General features: G+C 38.8%; 1 protein-coding gene and 1 long non-coding RNA gene across 2 annotated transcripts; one reads left to right on the forward strand and one right to left on the reverse strand.

Annotated features, from left to right (window-relative positions):
* The first annotated feature begins 1,014 nt into the window (after window positions 1-1,014).
* Window positions 1,015-17,993, forward strand: spsb4b (splA/ryanodine receptor domain and SOCS box containing 4b). The gene is made up of 3 exons (XM_026935058.3): window positions 1,015-1,142; window positions 12,450-13,321; window positions 15,933-17,993. The coding sequence occupies exons 2-3, from the start codon at window positions 12,589-12,591 to the stop codon at window positions 16,058-16,060; spliced, it is 861 nt and encodes a 286-aa protein (XP_026790859.1). The 5' UTR covers window positions 1,015-1,142; window positions 12,450-12,588; the 3' UTR covers window positions 16,061-17,993.
* LOC128320021 (uncharacterized) lies at window positions 1,151-12,104 on the reverse strand. Its single transcript, XR_008303473.1, has 3 exons — window positions 10,290-12,104; window positions 9,621-9,671; window positions 1,151-2,898 (listed from the first exon to the last, which is right to left on the reverse strand). It is a non-coding gene; the product is annotated as an uncharacterized LOC128320021 (long non-coding RNA).
* Window positions 17,994-18,402: the final 409 nt, after the last annotated feature.

The raw sequence follows: 18,402 nt of genomic DNA on the forward strand, positions 1-18,402 counted from the left end.
TAGGTATACTGCATTAGTATGTCAGTAGAGAAGAAAAATCAGTTACAGAGATTTTTAGTATTTTGTCAAGAAAATTGGTTTTACTTGTAAAATAAATAGTTAAAGTGCTGGGTTTTACTCATATGAATAAGAATAGGACTGAAATTAGGTCAGTGTCATAATTTCCAGCAGTTACGAGGCTTGATATTTGTGGCCCCATGTTACACTATATGCCCAAAAGTATGTGGACCCCTGAGCATCACACCCATTTGTGCTCTTTTGAACATCCATTTCAACTTCTGGGAATCTAGCTTTCCACTAGATTTTGGAGCGTGGTTGTGGGGATTTGTATCCATTCAGCCACAAGAGTATTAGTGAGGTCAGGCGCTGATGTTGGAAGAGGAGACCTGGGGTGCAGTCAGCGTTCCAGTTCATCCCAAAGGTGTTCAGTGGGGTTGAGGTCAGGACTCTGTGCAGGACACTCGAGTTCTTCCACTCCAACCTTGGCAAACCATGCCTTTATAAACCTCGCTTTGTACACAGGGGCATTGTCATGCTGGAACAGGTTTGGGCCCCTTACTTCCAGCGGAGCGAAATCTTAACGCTACAGAATACAAAGACATCCTATACAACTGTGTGCTTAAAACTTTGTTACAACAGTTTGGGGGAAGAATCACATATGGGTGCGAGTGTCAGATGTCCACAAACTTTTGATTATATAGTCTATCTAACAAGGTACAAAAAACTCAATTTTCTCAAGTGTAAAATCGAGCTGCACGTGAAGACTGCATAACACTGGCTAGCTCGGAGAGCGGGTGTTTATGGGAAGTGTAGTTTTCACACCGTGACCATACTACAATCCAAAATGGAAAACAGAAAATATTGTTTGGAACTAATAAAAAAAAAAACGACTCAGACTTTAAATTAGGGATAATCCAGAAGCCTATGAAAAAAATAAATAGCCCCCCTCTCCCGCCCAAAAAAAAAAAAAAAAAAAAAACATTAAATAAACAGACGAATCACTTCCGGCTCTACAGTGACGTCACTGCCTTGGCACTCTATAACAAAGCCGTGTTCGCTGCTTCCCTTTCGGACGCTTTTAAGGCGCAAAGCAAGTTTAAACAGCAGCTCTGGGATTTCACAGACTCACTCTGCTTGAACAGGTAGCCATTACAGCGGTGTGAGTGATTAAAATGTGTTTTGTGTCTTTGTGTAGTTTTCCTGCAAGAGAAAAGTTGTAATTCCCGAGGCGTGAGTAGCTCCAACGTGGCCAGTTTGTTTGTGTTTGTTTGTGTTTGTTTGTTGTTCTGTTAACGGAAATGGGAATGAAATCAGTTTATTGTGAGGTGTAGCGCCTTTCTGCAGGGTTTCTGTTGCAAATGTTAATGTTTGCTAACTTAATAGTTGTGTGTCAGTTTGTTTGCGTTGGTGTTGAACTCTGAAACACACTTGATCTATCTTACACCTCACTCTTACCAAACAGTCTTATGTTTGAGTAACAGAGTTAAAATAATCTTCAGGAAATGTGTTATGATGTCATCAACAGCTTCATAACTTCATGATTTATACTTTACAACATATCACTTTTATTAGGTTTATATTACTTTTTAACTTCAAAATGCAGCCATAGAAAAGGGAAAAAAAAGAGAAGGAGATAGTTAAAAAAAAAAACATGATTTATTTTCAGGACTTCATAATTATAACTTTATTAAAATGATTCAATGAGTTAATATTTTATGAGCAATTCTTAACATAATCCTTTAACATAATTCTAAGCCTTTTGAAATGAAATATAGATTATTAATTTGCTAATTATTATTGATTGTTGTTTATTATTACTAATGATTATTAATCATGCACAAGGTTTAATACCAAAGTTTCGACATGTCCTACTAAAATTTTCAGTGACTATATGCTTTTACAGAAATGTATTGAATGTCACAACAATGTTGAAGGTGTTTTAATGGGAAATGATTTTTTTTTTAAAGTAGGAAGTGGCAGAACACTGGTCAGGGTTGTTTTTTTTTTTTTTTTAATTCAAAATATTGTATTTATTATCTGTGTTTTGCTGAGAATGCTGAACATGCATGTATTCATACCTGGATTACTCTCTGATGCAACATTGCCTCTGTAAAGGAAAGTTTGAGGTGTGTTTTATGTCTGAGCATTTTAATGAACTGAGAAAACATTATGAAACAGTTCCTAGGTGTTAAAGTCCTTATGTGAGCAGGAATCTTTCATTTCTTATCTGTGTCTAAAGTGCATGGAGTCCCACAGTATAAGTTATGATTAAAGGGCAATCTTTTACTGAAATAAAACCCTTAGTGATGCACGGATTCCCATATCTGAGCTCTAGTTTTCAGTGATACTTCAAAGTGACCTCAGATGCATGATGGCGTACTTTAACTGGATATGTTGTGGCCAGTGTTCACACACAAACATCTGTGTCCCGGGAGTTAACATTAAATCTGTTTACAGCCTAAAATCTAAATATCATCTGGCCTGAAAATGTCAAATCTGATTTGATACCAATCCAGTGTTTTAGGCCAATATTTGATCACTGCCTTCTTAAAATAGAATTTCTGTTCATCTTTTCTCTTGTGTGTAAAATGTCCTTAAACTGGGGGCCATGGTGGCTTGGTGGTTTGCACCCTTGCCTCGCACCTCCAGGGTTGGGGGTTCAAATCCCGTCTCTGCCCTGTGTTTGTGGAGTTTGCTTGTTCTCTCTATGCCTCAGGGGTTTCCTCTGGGTACTCCGGTTTCTTCCCCCAGTCCAGAGACATGCATCGTAGGCTGACTGGCTTCTCTAAATTGTCCGTAGTGTGTGATTTTGCCCTGTGATGGGTTGGCACCCTGTCCAGAGTGTCCCCCGCATTCTGCCCCGAGTCCCCTGGGATAGGCTCCAGGCGTTTTGTGACCCTGTGTAGGATAAGCAGTATAGGAAAATCAATGGATGGATCGATGTCCTTAAACTTCAACATAGAAATTGTTTTTTTTTTTTTCTTCCCCTGTGACCCAATTTTAAGGGCTCAAAATTCTAACAGTAATTCCCCCTAGTAAAAATAAAACTCCTACCAGGTCCCACAACTTATAGAACAAGGCATGAAATAAACCCAGTCATTATCTGAAACTCAGCTTTTGACAAGCAGAAGTCTGCACATTGTAGGCGAATCAACTTGTACACAGGAGTGATGTGTATTTCTGAGTGGACTGAATTAAAGACGAGGCGTCTTAAACGATGTGCAGCAGAGTCTGACCGATAGAGCAGTGGGCTGATTAAACCAGCAGATATTCTGGTTCCATAGACATATTTGCATTGATGAAAACTGTGCTGATAAAAACAGATATTTCTTCAGGAAAGTTCTATAGGACATCAGTAGGAAATATGTGGCATGCTAGGGGCACTGATCACTTGCTCAGCTGCAGAGTTGCTAATCTGAATCCAGAACTATCCATACTCCACTTGAGTACGTGTGTCTGCTTCCCATTGTGTAACAGAACCAGTGAGGTGGTATTTGCAGCTAGTGGGTACATTGTTATACATGTGATGTCAAACTGATACAGTAGCTAAAATGGAGGTGCTTTAGGGTCTTATTTGTTTTTCTTAGTGTTTGGTTTTAAGTGGACACAGCTCTCCAAACTGCTCTTTCATGATTTTCTATCATTCTTGTTCTGTCCCTCACTACTGAAGGTTGGTGTTTTGTAGAAAAGTGCTGTTGGACCAGTGTAACATCATTTTGTTATTTCTTGAGAATAGGGTTATAACATTAGTGTGTTTCATTAGTTAATTTCTAAGTACTTGTGTTTAGCCTGAGTTCACATTACAGGCTTGTTTGTGCTCAGATTTGCCTGCGTCGCCAGTTCGGATTCATAACCACAACTGATCCATATCTGTCTTTAATTTGAATTCATCTGTACCCTGTATTTCTTGGCCAATTATATCACTCCGCTCTCAGTTTCAGTAGGTTCCTTCTAGTTTTGCTTGAATCAGTTCTCCAAATATCAAGTAAATAACTAATTTCTTTATTTTATATAGTCACTGCTGCTGTTGTTGTTCATCATTGTACCACACTGCAGACACTGAATGACAAAACCAGTGATATATGCATTTGTTCTGGGGGAAAAAAAGCCACATGAATTCCAATCTGACCATTATCATTCATGTAGCATTGCCACTTATCAAATCAATGTGTGTCTGATCTGGGACCATGTTCAAAAGTGGCTCGGGATTGATTCGAAAAAGATTGTTATTCCTTGACAGTCTTGAGAAAATCAGATCTGTCAGATTAAGTCAGAAATTGGATTTATGTCACTTCAAACTGTTTTGAACTGTGCTTTTTTTTTTTTTTTTTTTTTTTTTGCTGTTTATTTGAAATGGAGTGTTATATTAGTAAATCTCTGGCTAACTAAATAGTTGTTAGAATTTTTTGGTTTTGTTTGTGGTTTGTGGTGTGTAAAAGACGGCACTTCCTGTCCTTCCCTGAGCCCTCTGCGTTTAATGTGTAGCTCTTGCCGGTACTATATGAACTCCCTCTGCCATGCCGTTTGCATATGATCGTTATTTGTTGCAGTGGTACACTGTTTTGCCATCTGTAATGCAAATGAGGGACGAGAGAGGTTTGTGTGTAAAAGCATATCATTTAGGCCCATGGCAAAGGGTATTGTCCATACTGGAGGTAAAGTAAGGTCTGATTTGAATATCGTGAATTTTGAATCGGTTGTTTGTACCTAACCCCATCGCTTATTTCAGACTTCCATTATTTTTGATCACTAGCTTTAATTGCACTGCTGTATAACTTAGTAATGGGATATTTGTGAGTAATGAGTTGTAACCTTGTGTTATGCAGGGCTGGACAGAATGTGTAAGGATGTTGCGTAATCAGGTGCAACACAGTTCCACAGTGTTTTGTTTCGCTTTATCTGTTTTCCAAGACTTTTTTTTTTTTTTTTCTTCTTGTTTGGGCAGCGATTTGAATGTGCATGTTTTCCAAACACTCGGTTGCAAAGTATGCTGCACTTATTTCTTCACTCTGGAAAGTTTAATTAGATTAATTAGACCTAAAGTAATGGGTTGGACACGTGGTGCTTCTCCTTTCTTAAAGTGTGCACTCAAGTATATACCTTTAGAACAAAAAGTAAAGAAGACAAAGAAATTGAATTTATACCAGCAATATGGACATTTGGTGAGCATTTTCAAACAATGTTCCAAGTCTGTCTCTCAGATTCGTCCTGTCCATTGTACTGTCTTGACTTGGCAGTTACAGGAGTTTGCTTGGAAACTTTTATTATTTTGGATTTGGAAGATACAAACTTCTGAGTCTTTTGTCAATAATCATCTCTCAGTGCTCTCTAAATGTCTATCACCATCAGCAGTAAAAGAAACAACTGGTCAAACACTAGACGTAGCCCTCAGCTGCTGAGCTGGTGCGAGCCTGTCAGGCAATACGGTATAATAAATTCAGTTCAGTTTCAAGTAAAATGCAGTGAAGCGTGCAGCTTGGGATTGCTGAAACATTGCGAATTTGCGATTTTGGCCAAATTTGTTTTAATCCTGGTCTGTAAACTATACTGACCTCTTATAATACAGTATTATAATAATAACATTAAGCTTTATTTGTATAGTGTATTTTATAAATATAATGCAGCTCACAAGGTTAACTGCTTCACATGTGTTCTGTCCTAAAACAGACAGGGAGCCAGTGTAATGATGTCAGTATCAGTGTGACGTGTTCCCTTTTGCGTGTAACTGTTTATACCCAGGCTGCAGGGTTTTGGTCAAGCTGCAGCTTGTCAGTCTTTTTGGTAGCCAAGTGAATACCATCAGTCACACGAGCGTGCCCAGTCTGCCAGAGGGAAGCAGGAAGTGACCCCTTTAAACCCCAGACTCTCCTTCCTCTTCCTCTTCACTTTCCCTTCTTCTTTCTTCTCTCCCGTGTTGTTTTGTAATGTCTCTGTGTCATGCAAAGAGATGTACCTGACGCTGGGGTCAGCATGAGGATGACGCGCACGCGCACACACACACACACACACACACACACACACACACACACACTGTTCACAGCTATACTGGAAACTTGGGCTCATAATCAACACCACACACGCCAGATAAACCAGGTATTGCACTTGTTTTTTAATTAAACAAGTGTAATACCTGGTTTATCTGGAGTCCTTATGGTGTTGATTGTTGTTTTGTAATTAAACTGCTCTAATGGTATTAGAGGTAGAGGAAATATCCGGAAATGTATAACTTTTTTCTTTGATAATTCTGAATTAAAGTGGCAAAATAACATTCAGAATTTTCACTCTTGCATATCATGTATTTAATCTGACATATTTGGTATGAAAAGTTTGCATCAGCCTTGGATGATAAGATTTTTATTTATTTTTTTTAAATGAGCAGAAAAGCTGTATATGCTGGCCTGAGCATGACATGCACACTGTATCCATTATGTTCTTACCAGTCCTAGCTAGTATTAGCTTACCAAATATCCTAGCTTGCTATCTAGCTTAGAATTAATAATCATATTTTTATGATGTGTAATAAACTTTATAAAGATTGTTTTATCTCTGACGATGTGGGGGTTTGCCTTTGATGTAGCTCTGGAAGCAGAAAATCAATAGAATTTGAGCTGCTTGTTTTTTCTTGCTTGGTCCCCAGTTTAAGGGTTGGGTACCTGATGTCACTCAGTGCTTTTCTGAAAAGTTGGAATTTTCCCCTTTTGGAAGCTCGCTGATATGACCAAAGTACAGTAGCAGCAGTGCCTTCTTTTTCAAATAGAGTTCCACTTTTATATTAACTTATGAAACTGTTCGTACTCAAGTGGTATTATTGAGTCAAACAAGGTCTTTTAAGGTGAGTGTGTAAAGATTTTAAACATAATCATCACAATGATAAGCTAGTAACCGTAAACTGGTAGGTTCCATTGCTTGTTGGCTCCATTCCCCATATAGCTTCAGTGCAAAACCCCTTTGAATTCTCTGACTCCAGTGTGAACACTCCTGGCTTAAGCTACTTACAGTTTTCAACGCTGAACAACAGTAGTGATGATTCAGTGTTTAGAGGCAGGATTTGTTTTTAAAAGTTTGTTTAATTTTTCCCCTCAAATCTAAAGCTTTAAAAAAAGTTTAGAGTTTTCAGGTTGATGTGGTGCTGTAAGTAACTTCCAGTGTCTCACCACACAGTAATTGGTTTGTATTTTTGACTGGATAAAGATTCCCTTCTCCGTGTCCTCACCTGACACTATGTACAAACTGTCCTTATTAAAATACCCAGGAACTGCCCTTCAGTTGGACCTCAGTATCGGTTCCACCCTGTGGTTTTTGCCTGCTATTGTTAGTAATGGCTCCCAGGTATGAATAATTTACAGTTGGGGGATGCAAAACTCTCACAACCCACACGTTTGGCTCTTCCTTGGGTTATTTGCCTTAGTGTTGATTTTAGCTGGAGATCCTTGTCAGAGTCCAACGTCTGCTTTTAGTGTTTGAGGTTACTGGGCCTTATGGTGTGTGTATGTGACTTTGTGAATTCTTAATCTCTTTTATACAGGATGTGTTTAAAAAAAAAAAAAAAAAAAAAAATCAGGAGCCAGTGAGAGTAAAATTACATATACTTAATTTTGTATTTATTATTTACAACATATGCTCTACATGTTCACCCTTGCTCATTTTCTCAGCTGCTGTATCATGTTTTTGCAGATTTTTCTCAACATGTTCGGATCTCTGTATCACAACGCAGAGTACCTAAAACTCCCTTACCTAGGAAATGTGGTAGTTTTGATTCAATTCCATTTCTATAGTGCTTTTAACAATAGACATAAAGACATAGTCATAAAGCAGCTTTACAGAAATCCAGATATAGATTTAAATCTATAATGAGCAAAACGGAGGCAAGGAAAAACCTTGCTAGGAACTCGCATGGGAACCATCCTCTTCTGTTGACACGGGATAATCGGATTATGTATCACTATCTGTACTCTGCTACCCATGCATACAGTAAACAGCACTGCGTTTTTGACATTTCAAGAAGTTTCGGTAGGCCGAAGAAATTTCAAGAAGTGTAGGCCGAAGAAATTCTTCAGTTAGACTTTTGACTTATTGAACAGAACATGTCCAATCTGTATGTGTCCTGAAAATAGCCAGTAAACCCTGAGTGTGTGACTTTAATGAAAACAGGAAATGGTTAAAGAAAAATGGCACAGGCACTGGCAGATTGTGAGTGGTGATATTTAAAAAAAAAAAAAAAAATCCCCTCAATGTGTACATTTCATACAGGCCACATGCATCAGTGCACATGGTGGCACTCAACAACTGCACCTGCCAGCTGTTGGCACATCTGTTTTTTTTTCTGTCACATTTACGTTATGTAAACACAAAATATGCGTAATCCCTAGTCATTTAGCGTGTTATTTTTTAGTTGTCTAAAGGACCGCATGGCTGAGTGATTACTATTGAAATTCTGGTTTCTACAGATATTACAGTTATTCAGCTAATATATAGAAAAATATATGGACTGTTAATGGAGCAAATTTGGTTATGCAATCTGGAGCATAGGCTGTATATCTGTTTTCAAAGTGGTCACCTGTGACAGATTTATAGAGCTCCAGTGGCAGTATATGGCGCTTGGAAGCTGACCAAAAGCATTTAGTTTTCTCTGGGAATCACAGATGAGTCACCTTTGGCCTAACTGACTTAAAAATAGGTTTCTGGTTTATATATATATATATATATATATATATATATATATATATATATATAAATTTGATTTGGTAATAGGATGCTACAGTAAAACAGGTTTAATAAAGCACATTGAAGCTATTGAATTAATCAGTAATATTTCGCCTGTGATCTTGTATTGGAGGATGAGGGGCAGCTCTCACCTTTTTGTTTATTCTCTGTTTCCCATCTTTCACTTTTACACCTAAGCTGTGTATTCTATTCTTTTCTGGGGCGAATCACAGTGCTGTAGGTGTTAATGATTTAAATTTAAAATTTTCTCTCTTCTTCTTCCTCACCTGCAGGAAGCGATGTTTGCAGATTTTTATCACTATCTCTGAAGGTTATGCAACTGATCTTCTAAAGTAGTTTAATTTAGTCCTAGAGTTGCAGAATACTGTAGTTTCTAGTTGTAGTATTTAAAAGAAACTCATGTTTGAAAATAAATAGTAAATTGAAAATAAACAATATTTTTTTTACATGTAATTTTCAGCTGTTCTAGCCTTAGGACCCATGTTTGTCCTTAAGCTGATTTAAAATGAGGAATCTTGAATATCATTACAATCCCTAAATCCATCAATAAAATGAATATATAACATTGTTAGAGGAAGAAAAAAGTTGCCCAAGACAAGAGGAGTTGGCTTGCTTTTTACACACTCCTAACAAAGTTTGTGAAAGGAAAAGTTATGATAACTGATTATATCGCCATGTCCACCACCCTCGTATGTAAGATTATCTACAGCATCATGGCAAACTGTTTCTCATTCATCATGCTCGTTTCCTATTTTTTCCCTATTCTCATCTCTTGCACACTTCAAAAGCTGCTCCCGAATATACAACACTATGTAAATTTCTTATAGTGTTTAACTAAGCTTATAAACTATACAACTCAGAATTCCACACTCTGATCACATCCTCCTTCTACCCACCTGGGGTGCTGGACTTTGGTGAATCTCTCGTGAATGGTGAAAATTCTCGGCCTAAGCAGAAAGCAGAGACGTGAAAGCTGATGCAGAAATGCACGTTTAAGAAATTTATCTAAGGTGTCTGCTGCCTTCACCAATTTGTAGCCTACACCAGTTCCTACATTCATAATTCAGAGCCTTTTTGAAATGCTGCTGTTAGTTTTCTTAGTTGTGGCATATGCAAATGTAAGTAAAATATAACTGTCATGGTTACACTAGTCTGTTTCAGAAGCTGTTGACAGTTTTATCTCTATTTTCTAAATGAGTGCTCATAGTAACGATTGTGTTTTATACATTGCCGATATGTGATTACAGCAGTGTGAACTGGTTCTTATTAGTTCTAGCTACAGGTGTAACTACGCGTACGGGTTATGAGTCTATTTTGATTCACGATGCTGTCTTCACGATTTTGAATGCATTCTCAGAATATTTTGAACAAAATTTAAATGAAAAAAATTATGACTAAAAGGACTCCCTTTTTATTTCTGAATCATAACAATGCAAAGCAGTGAGCATTTTTGTCAACAGCAAAATAATCAAAAATTACTATAAACAGAGGTTTAATATTGTAAACAAAATGTACTACAGGTTCACCATATCTTTAAAAAAAATTAAATAAATAAAGTCTCTGACCTGGGGACTTTGAAAATGATCGACTCTAACATAATAAGCTCCATAGCACAAATAGAGCTCCAAAGTCGCTGAAAATGCCTGATTTCCGTGACCTTTGGTGATGTTTAAATGCTACTGAAGAGCTTTTTTTAAACTGTTACAACGTGGTCTGTAACCGTATAACATGTAATGCGTGTTGGTCACTGCAATCTGGCACTATCGGGATTCAGATGTGCAGATGACTTCACAAGCTGTCCAAAACAGAATGCGATCATGTGACCAGCGTGCTCTCTACATATTTTAACTCTATCGGTTGTGCCTCAGGTGTTCAAAAGTGCAACTGCATTACATGCATAATTAATAGACTGCTGAATGTGAATCGCACATTTCCACAATGCACAAATCACTTTTTTTCATTGCCATGCCACGTCACAATGTATAAATGTATCGTTACTCTCCTAGTTCTAACTAAATGACACGGCATAACCTAAAACTGGGCATTGAGTAGAGTGAACCTTGCGCCAAATTGTAGGTGGTTACAACTCTTGTGTAATGAAGCAGCAATTCACCGTGTACCCATACACTTCCTAACCTAACACTGTCTGTGTCCTGATTGAAATGCATTGAGTTTGGATGGTGTGGTCACTGGTGTGCAAACACCCAGGAACTGTGTTTTAGTTGGACCATCGCATCAGTTCCACCCTTGCAGTTATGAATAATTTACAGCTAGCTGGTATGAAACTTACACAGCCCACACCTTTAGCTCATTCTTAGGGTTATTTGTCTTGGCATTAAGGCAGCATGACTTTCGGCTCTGAGAAAAATCTCCAGGCAACATCTGCTCAGTGTTTAGACCCCTTAGTGTTATGCCACGTGTGTAATGACTTTGCTAAATTGTGTCCTCTTGTTATGTTATATGGTAATGTGTTTGTAGCCGCTTCCCTCAGATGGACGTTTGAGAACTGGAATGCTGTTTGTCAGAATGTATTATTTGTACCCAAGAAATTAAGTCCATTTTTATTGTGCTATCCATAGACACCTACAGAGTTGCCAGTTTATCAAGTAAATTTACCACATGGGTTACTTTGTAGATGTATAGTTACTGACTGTAGCCCATTTGTCGCTATACACAGTGGTATCAAATCCACCAAAATGGTCTATCAATGGGAAAGACCAGCACAGAACCACTGCTGCCTAGATATTCCTTTGATGATGGACCATTCTCAGGACAGCCATGACACAGGGGGGGTAGAGATGCTGGCACTAATGTATCAGGCTCAGCAACATTGCTAGTGTTTTATAAAACACTGCATTAACTGACCACTTTATTAGACAATCCTTCCTTGATGATCCACTTTATAGATCCACTTTGTCCAGTTAAAGATTTGTGAAGGAGAAGGGAGGATTCTGAGGAGTATCCTCAGGATGAGTACTGGAAAGCTGTCTCAGATGTGAAGGTGAACTAATATGTAGTTATATTTTTTGTAGCTGTTATTAATGGAGTTTTGAGATGTTAAATGCTTTGATGTTTCTGTCACTTTCGTCCACTGTCTCGCATTGTTCTGCTTCTCCCTTCTCTGCTTCCTTCAGTTTTGCACCTAGGCTGTGTTTTCTGATCTGTTCTGGGCTGAGGTGCAGTGCATTAGGTGCTAATGATCTGAAGGGGTTTTCCTGCTATTCCTTTTTACTTGGCTGTTTTAAGCTGGTTTTGCAGTTGTGCCTGACGGTTTTGACTGTAGGCCTTCTAGACTCTAACAACAAAACAGAAGAGTGTTTATTTCAGAGTTGCTCAATACTGACTTTTTTAGTTTCTGAGGAAAGGTTTGTGTGTGTGTTTGGCTGAGTGTGTGTTGTGCAACAGAAGCAGCTGGGTTGACTAGTCTGACAGATCCCATTCGTTTTATGGGAAATGCAGTCATCTGAACAGATTTGTGGGAAGGGAGGAACTTTTAGATCACTAGAGTGATTACTGATTTGCCATACAGGCCATAAGTGTGGTGTGGGTAGGCATGCTGAACCATAAACTCAGGGGAAAAAATGGTACACTCTTTTCACAGCACACTTGATAGTTTCCTGCAATTCAGGCTTCTTCTTATTCTCAGAATTTATTGCACAAACAATATATGATTGTACAGATCTTTCTACTGGTTTAAATGCTGACCATTTCTCCTTTCTCTGCAGAGGACCTTGTGCTGCTCTCTTGCTACACCACTTCCTCATGAAATGGAACAGCCTTTGTTGATTGGCTGAGCCTCTACTCTTACATCAGGCCCATGAGGTAACCCCGACAGTGGTTGGTGATGCCCTTGGCAGGGCCGTGATGGGGCAGAGGGTCTCGGGCGTGGTGAAATCTGCCGAGGAGTGCGAGGGGGCTGCGCTGGCATTGCAGGTTGCCCTTGTGCCCCTTGGCAGGCATGGACAAGGACACAGACTAGGCCACCTGTTCTCACCGCGCCTGGAACTGCTGCTGGACATGCCTCCAGCGGACTTTGCCACTCAGCTTGAGCATGCTTGGAACCCTGATGACCGCTCACTCAACCTGTTCATCAAAGATGAGGACCGGGTGACGTTCCATCGCCATCCAGTAGCACAGAGTACAGACTGCGTGAGAGGTAAAGTAGGTTTCACTCGTGGCCTGCATGCCTGGACTGTCCGGTGGCCTGTGAGGCAACGTGGCACACACGCCATAGTTGGGGTCGCAACCTCTCGGGCACCGCTTCATGCAGTCGGGTATACGGCACTTGTTGGCAGCGATGCAGAATCTTGGGGATGGGATTTGGGGCGAGGCAAACTTTACCATGACAGGAAAAGCCAAACAGGGCCAGCGGCTTCATACCCATGCAGCCAGAACGAGGAGGATGAGGACACGTTCTCAGTACCTGAGGAGGTGCTGGTGGTCTTGGACATGGACGAGGGTACACTGGGGTTTTGCGCCGATGGACACTTCCTAGGCGTAGCCTTTCGTGGCCTCAAGGGGAGGAGGCTGTACCCGATCGTCAGTGCAGTATGGGGCCACTGCGAAGTCACAATGACGTACATCAACGGACTAGAGCGTAAGTGATGAATGGATTCTCACACACTGTCTTTATAGCCTTTCTTCTCTAGAGTTAATTAGGCAACCACAGCAGAAGAACATATGGAAGAGTGTAAAGTCAATCCTAAACTATATGCTGAGGAGTTCTTTTAAAACAAGTGTATGCAATTTTAGTTGATCACAAGATGAAGATAAATCAAAATATTGTTGCACAGAGCGATGTTTTCAACATCTGCAGGTGATCAGTAACATAATCTAATGTCAAGAGGAAACACTACCCCCAGGATCTAAGCAGAGAGAGATCTAAGAGAGCTGTGATATTTGCATTTTTCTGGTTGCTGAAACCATGAAGTGGGGATACAAACCAAACTTACTAAAAACTCAGTGCTAATGCAAACCAAAGCTTTTCCTTTCAAAACAGCTACATCTTAGAAGCTTGCATATACCTCCATCCCTACATCCACCAAAAATATATGTTGTATTATTTATTTAATCAGAAACCTTAAGTTTTTTTAGAAATTTCACTCGTAGTCTAGTGTGGATGTAAATTACCAATATAACCGAGTTAGGTTCAGCCGATGCAGTTGGCTTCCTTCTATCCTTAAAATTAAAGTGTGCGTGCCAGTAAATGTTCCTGAACGAATTAAGTGACCCATAATAAATGATGTAATCATAATAAATGAAATGATCACATGATGTGACCCATAATAAAGCTCTTTTTATTCACTCACTAGTAGTACTAATTTTCCCATCAGTAGTCTACCCTCCATCTTGGTTGTTTGACCGTCCAAGATATAACCTCGGTTGGTCACAGAATACACTGCATGCAGCCATGGCTGAATACTGGAATACATCTTCCCAAATGTATGCAGTTATAAAGTAACCTATTCAGAATACATCCTGAAAACTGTGCTGTATTATCATGCTACAGTTTGCCACTGTTCCTCTGTTACTGGTGTCAGTTTTCTTTATGCTTCTGCATGGTGAATATGGTCATACACATCGCATTATCGCATTGCAAAAGACTTTGAACTAAAATATAGCTGTATCTCAAAATCAAACAATAAGTTCTCCACAGCCTATCTATTCAAGTACACATTTTAAAATTCAATCAGACGAGTGCGAAATCCAGTCTGCTGTGTACAGACATTCATAAAAAAAAAAAATAAATAATAATAATAATAATAATAATAATAATAATAATAATAATTATTATTATTATTATTATTATTATTATTGAATATATTCATAGCAGTAACATGAATTTTACACCAAACCACTAAAGCCCAAAGGAACATTAAAGCAAAAATGTTATTGTTCATCACCGAAAGCTGCTGCCGCACTTAATTACCAAAACACAGGCTTTGACAAAACTTACTTACCTGCATTAGGGAACAGAACAAAATGTCTACAGAACCCAAGGTCTTCATGGTGGTGTGTTTCACCCATCTCTACTTACTGCTGTTCTTCAGTGGGCAACACAAATGAGAAACTGGGTATGCTGATTTTATAATGAAATAATAATAATAATAATAATAATAATTAATAAATAGGTATCAGTGGTGTTACTTTTAAAGAGTTTACAAAATGTAACATGTACTGAATACAGATACTGACTTCTGATTTTTGATGAGAATAAGAGCATCTAGTCACTCAGCCCTCTAATAATCTTTTTTCCAGTTTTTGAAAGTGTTCTGATGACCAAAAAAAAAAAAAACCACACCTTCCAGCAGCAATTTTAAAACCTTGCAGCTGCCTTTCAAACCGTTTGTCATGTAGTGCTGCAAAGTTTTTATTAAAGAATCGAGTATGTTTCGTCACTGAACTTAACCAAAAAATGGCTACTTTAACAGGAAGAGGCTGTTGACTTGCAAATAGCCAACCACATTTACTCTCCCCACTAACTGTTTCAAGAGGGGGAAAAAAAAAAACCCTGTACAATAACTTTTTCAAATTCAAATTAAAAATCTTTAATTTTTGGAAAACCTGGTGTATGAAAGTGTGAATAGTCTAGTCTTGACTAGAGCATGTGAAATGTGCACAGCTGGTAAAGGAAAAAATGATTTGTGTGAACACTGCCTTACTTTTGGAAACTAAGCGGGCTATAGTGGACAGATGGCTTTAGCTAGAGCTTATTTAGTACTTGAGGCTTCTGTAATGTTTAGAGTAATAGAGTGAAAATATGTGGCAGTCTGAGAAAACCTGTGATGAAAAATTAGCACACTCTGGTTATACAATGATACCTCAACTTGAAGAAACCATAAATATATTTCACCAAAAGGATGTGGAAATGGATTTTATTTACTTTATAATCCTGTTTTGGCCATCTTCGTGGATCACAGAGGGTAAGTAGCCAGTTTAACAAACACTGTGGGGGAAAAACAGTCAGTCTGAATAAAGATGTCTAAAACCTCACACAGTGAATATCGCACTTTGGTCAAGTTGATGGATAGCTACATGCTGAAAAGAATTGTACTACAATTGCACTTTTGGTTGAACTACATGCAAAAGAGAGATGTATTTCGGTTCAGGAGGGTCTGTAGCTTTCCCAGGCTGACACACACTGCCAGTGTGACGCTGTGTGTCGTTAAAGGTTGTCTAACAGTGGTGGTGTGTTTTGTTTTCTGCAGCTGAGCCTCTGCCACTGATGGAACTATGCAGGAGAGCAGCTCGACAAGCTCTGGGCCGACATCGCATCCATCACATCCACACACTCCCCCTGCCCCAGACTCTCAAAAACTACCTGCAGTACCAGTGAGAGTCTCGCACATGGCCCTGAACTACAGCACCAGTGACCTCAATGCACAACGAATTGTCCTACAGACGCTTTTTTTTTTTTTTTTTTTTTAAAGCTAGGTTCCATTTACGCCTGAGTGAAAACAGCAGTGTATTTTATTTGCACCAATTTAATTCTTGCCAGTCCTCACCTGCTATCTAGTATCACCATGATAGTTCATTGAGTTAGCTTCCTACAAACTTGGCTTGTCTTGAATTGCCCACTGCAATAGTAAGCCTAATGTTAGTGAGCCTGCTAAGTGCACTTGGCTAGCTACTGCTGCTGGAGAGGAAAACAGCACTGTGTTTAAAGAGCTAGCTTCGCTAATGTAATTATTATATTGTGTAATTAAAGCCAACATTATTTGCTACACAGTAAATCAAGCCAAAGAGGAGGAAGAAAGGCTAGTGATGTCATACTCTGTGATTAAGTTTGTGATTGGAAAATCAAGCTTAGTTTAAGTTCTGACTTTGCTGATCTAGCGAGGTCTGTCGCTCAATGAAACCAGGATGCATGGACGTGTGTGTGTTTGTGTGTGCGCTACCTGTAGCTGGTTGCAAATACACTTTCCCCCCCTCTCCAAAACTCACTTCTCCAAAAAAGCACAGCGAATTGTAGCGTCCGATTTTGACACTGGTGCTACGGACACTCAGTTTTGCAATATGTTTGGGTAAAAAGCAGATTGAAATGAGCGTCTTCCATAGATAATTATCATCTGTTTGTTTATTTTTTATGTCACACTAAATATATTTAATTACAACTGAGCCCATGATATCTTGCACCTAAACACCAGGCTGCTTTTTTTTATTTCAAATTTGGCTTATCCGAGTGACTACAGTGATTGAGGATCTTTGTATGTGTCTATGATGTGAGTGTGGGTGGTGATTGTGTTCTTTGAAATGGTGTAGATTGTTGTGTATGAGTGAAATGATGCATTTTATAGAGTTTTAACCTTCTGAGACATGCCTGTCTTCAGTGCTTGGGACAGGGTGTGATACTGTTCCAACAGGAAGTCCAGGGAAGGCTGTTTATACAGATGGATATAGGAAAACAGGAGATGCCGCACTAGCCGTCGTTGCTAGTTGTTATGATGTGTTAATGTGTCTGCCATATTGGAAGGGGCCTGATTTGATTGTAATACTGGTTTGCCCTGCTCAAATCAAAAGCGACCTGCACTGTTTTTCGCAAGATTTTCTTTGTTACAGATGTGATGCATATCACTGAATGTCTATGCACTGTAGGTATTTTAAAACTGCCGGGCGATTGGAATTAACCCAAGAATTAACACTGGTCTTTAAAATCTCCTACCCACTTATTAACAACTATAATAGCCTTATAAGAATAGATTAATGTAGAAACCCCCAAGATAGCTATTTTTAGTTTACATAACATTTTATATAATGTTGGGTAAAACTAATCGTAGCTATCGCTACAGACGATCGTGATTAAATATATCTGACAAACACTTGCATGAAATTGGCACCGCAGCTAAGTCAATTGAACAGAACATCTGGTGCTGTGAAAGAAAAAAAAAACTTGCGCTTATGTAAGATGCACCTATATTTAAATGCATTACAGTGCCTTTAACCTCACTCAACTCAAAACAAAATGAAAAAAATCAAACTGAAGTAGTTTTTGAGTTAAGTCAAACTGGCACAAACGGATTTAATTTATTTTTTCTACTGGGGACAAACTTCTCAGAGGCCAGACAAACAAAGTTAATAGCACTTTGTCACTTCACATTTTTGGAAAATCTTGCGTTTAGTGCGTGAACTAAAACTAAAGCCAATTTACCCAACCTGGAAGTCACCCACTCCAATATGGAGACACTGTTGGCGTGTCTGGCTTAGCACACTGAGGCATCTACCATTTTCATATCTGATTTTAAATGTAAATAAAATCCACACAAACTAAAGCTGTCTGTGGCTCTGTTAACTGATCTTGCACACGCATCATTTTTATTTCTGTTTCAATGCTGTGGTTTAGAGGATCATGTCGTAGAGCCTTCTTCTAATTAATAACCCTGTCATGTGGTTATAATGGTGTTGGACAGGGACTCCATGGGTTAGAAGTTCCCTCAGCAGTCTAGATGATGCACAAAGCTGAGTAACACTGATTTGGTCTTGTCCACATCCATTTCCGTCAACATGCACAACTGGTGTAAAGATTTATTTGAGACCTAGGTGATTCTTGTCACCTATAGTTACTTAATAATCAGAAATAATTAATCATTTTATAGATGGTAACCTGCTCCTACAGGAACACTGATGTAGTAGTAATTAATATTTAATTGAATTTTGGTGTACAGACACTGTAATTATTAG

Source organism: Pangasianodon hypophthalmus, chromosome 14 (genome assembly GCF_027358585.1).
Source record: "Pangasianodon hypophthalmus isolate fPanHyp1 chromosome 14, fPanHyp1.pri, whole genome shotgun sequence".
NCBI lineage: Eukaryota > Metazoa > Chordata > Actinopteri > Siluriformes > Pangasiidae > Pangasianodon > Pangasianodon hypophthalmus.

Bases quoted from the DNA above. Each gene is read 5' to 3' on its own strand.
- spsb4b (XM_026935058.3), top strand. From the start codon at position 12,589: ATGGGGCAGAGGGTCTCGGGCGTGGTGAAATCTGCCGAGGAGTGCGAG. The intron at 13,322-15,932 runs GTAAGTGATGAA...TGTTTTCTGCAG, and splicing joins GTACATCAACGGACTAGAGC to CTGAGCCTCTGCCACTGATG.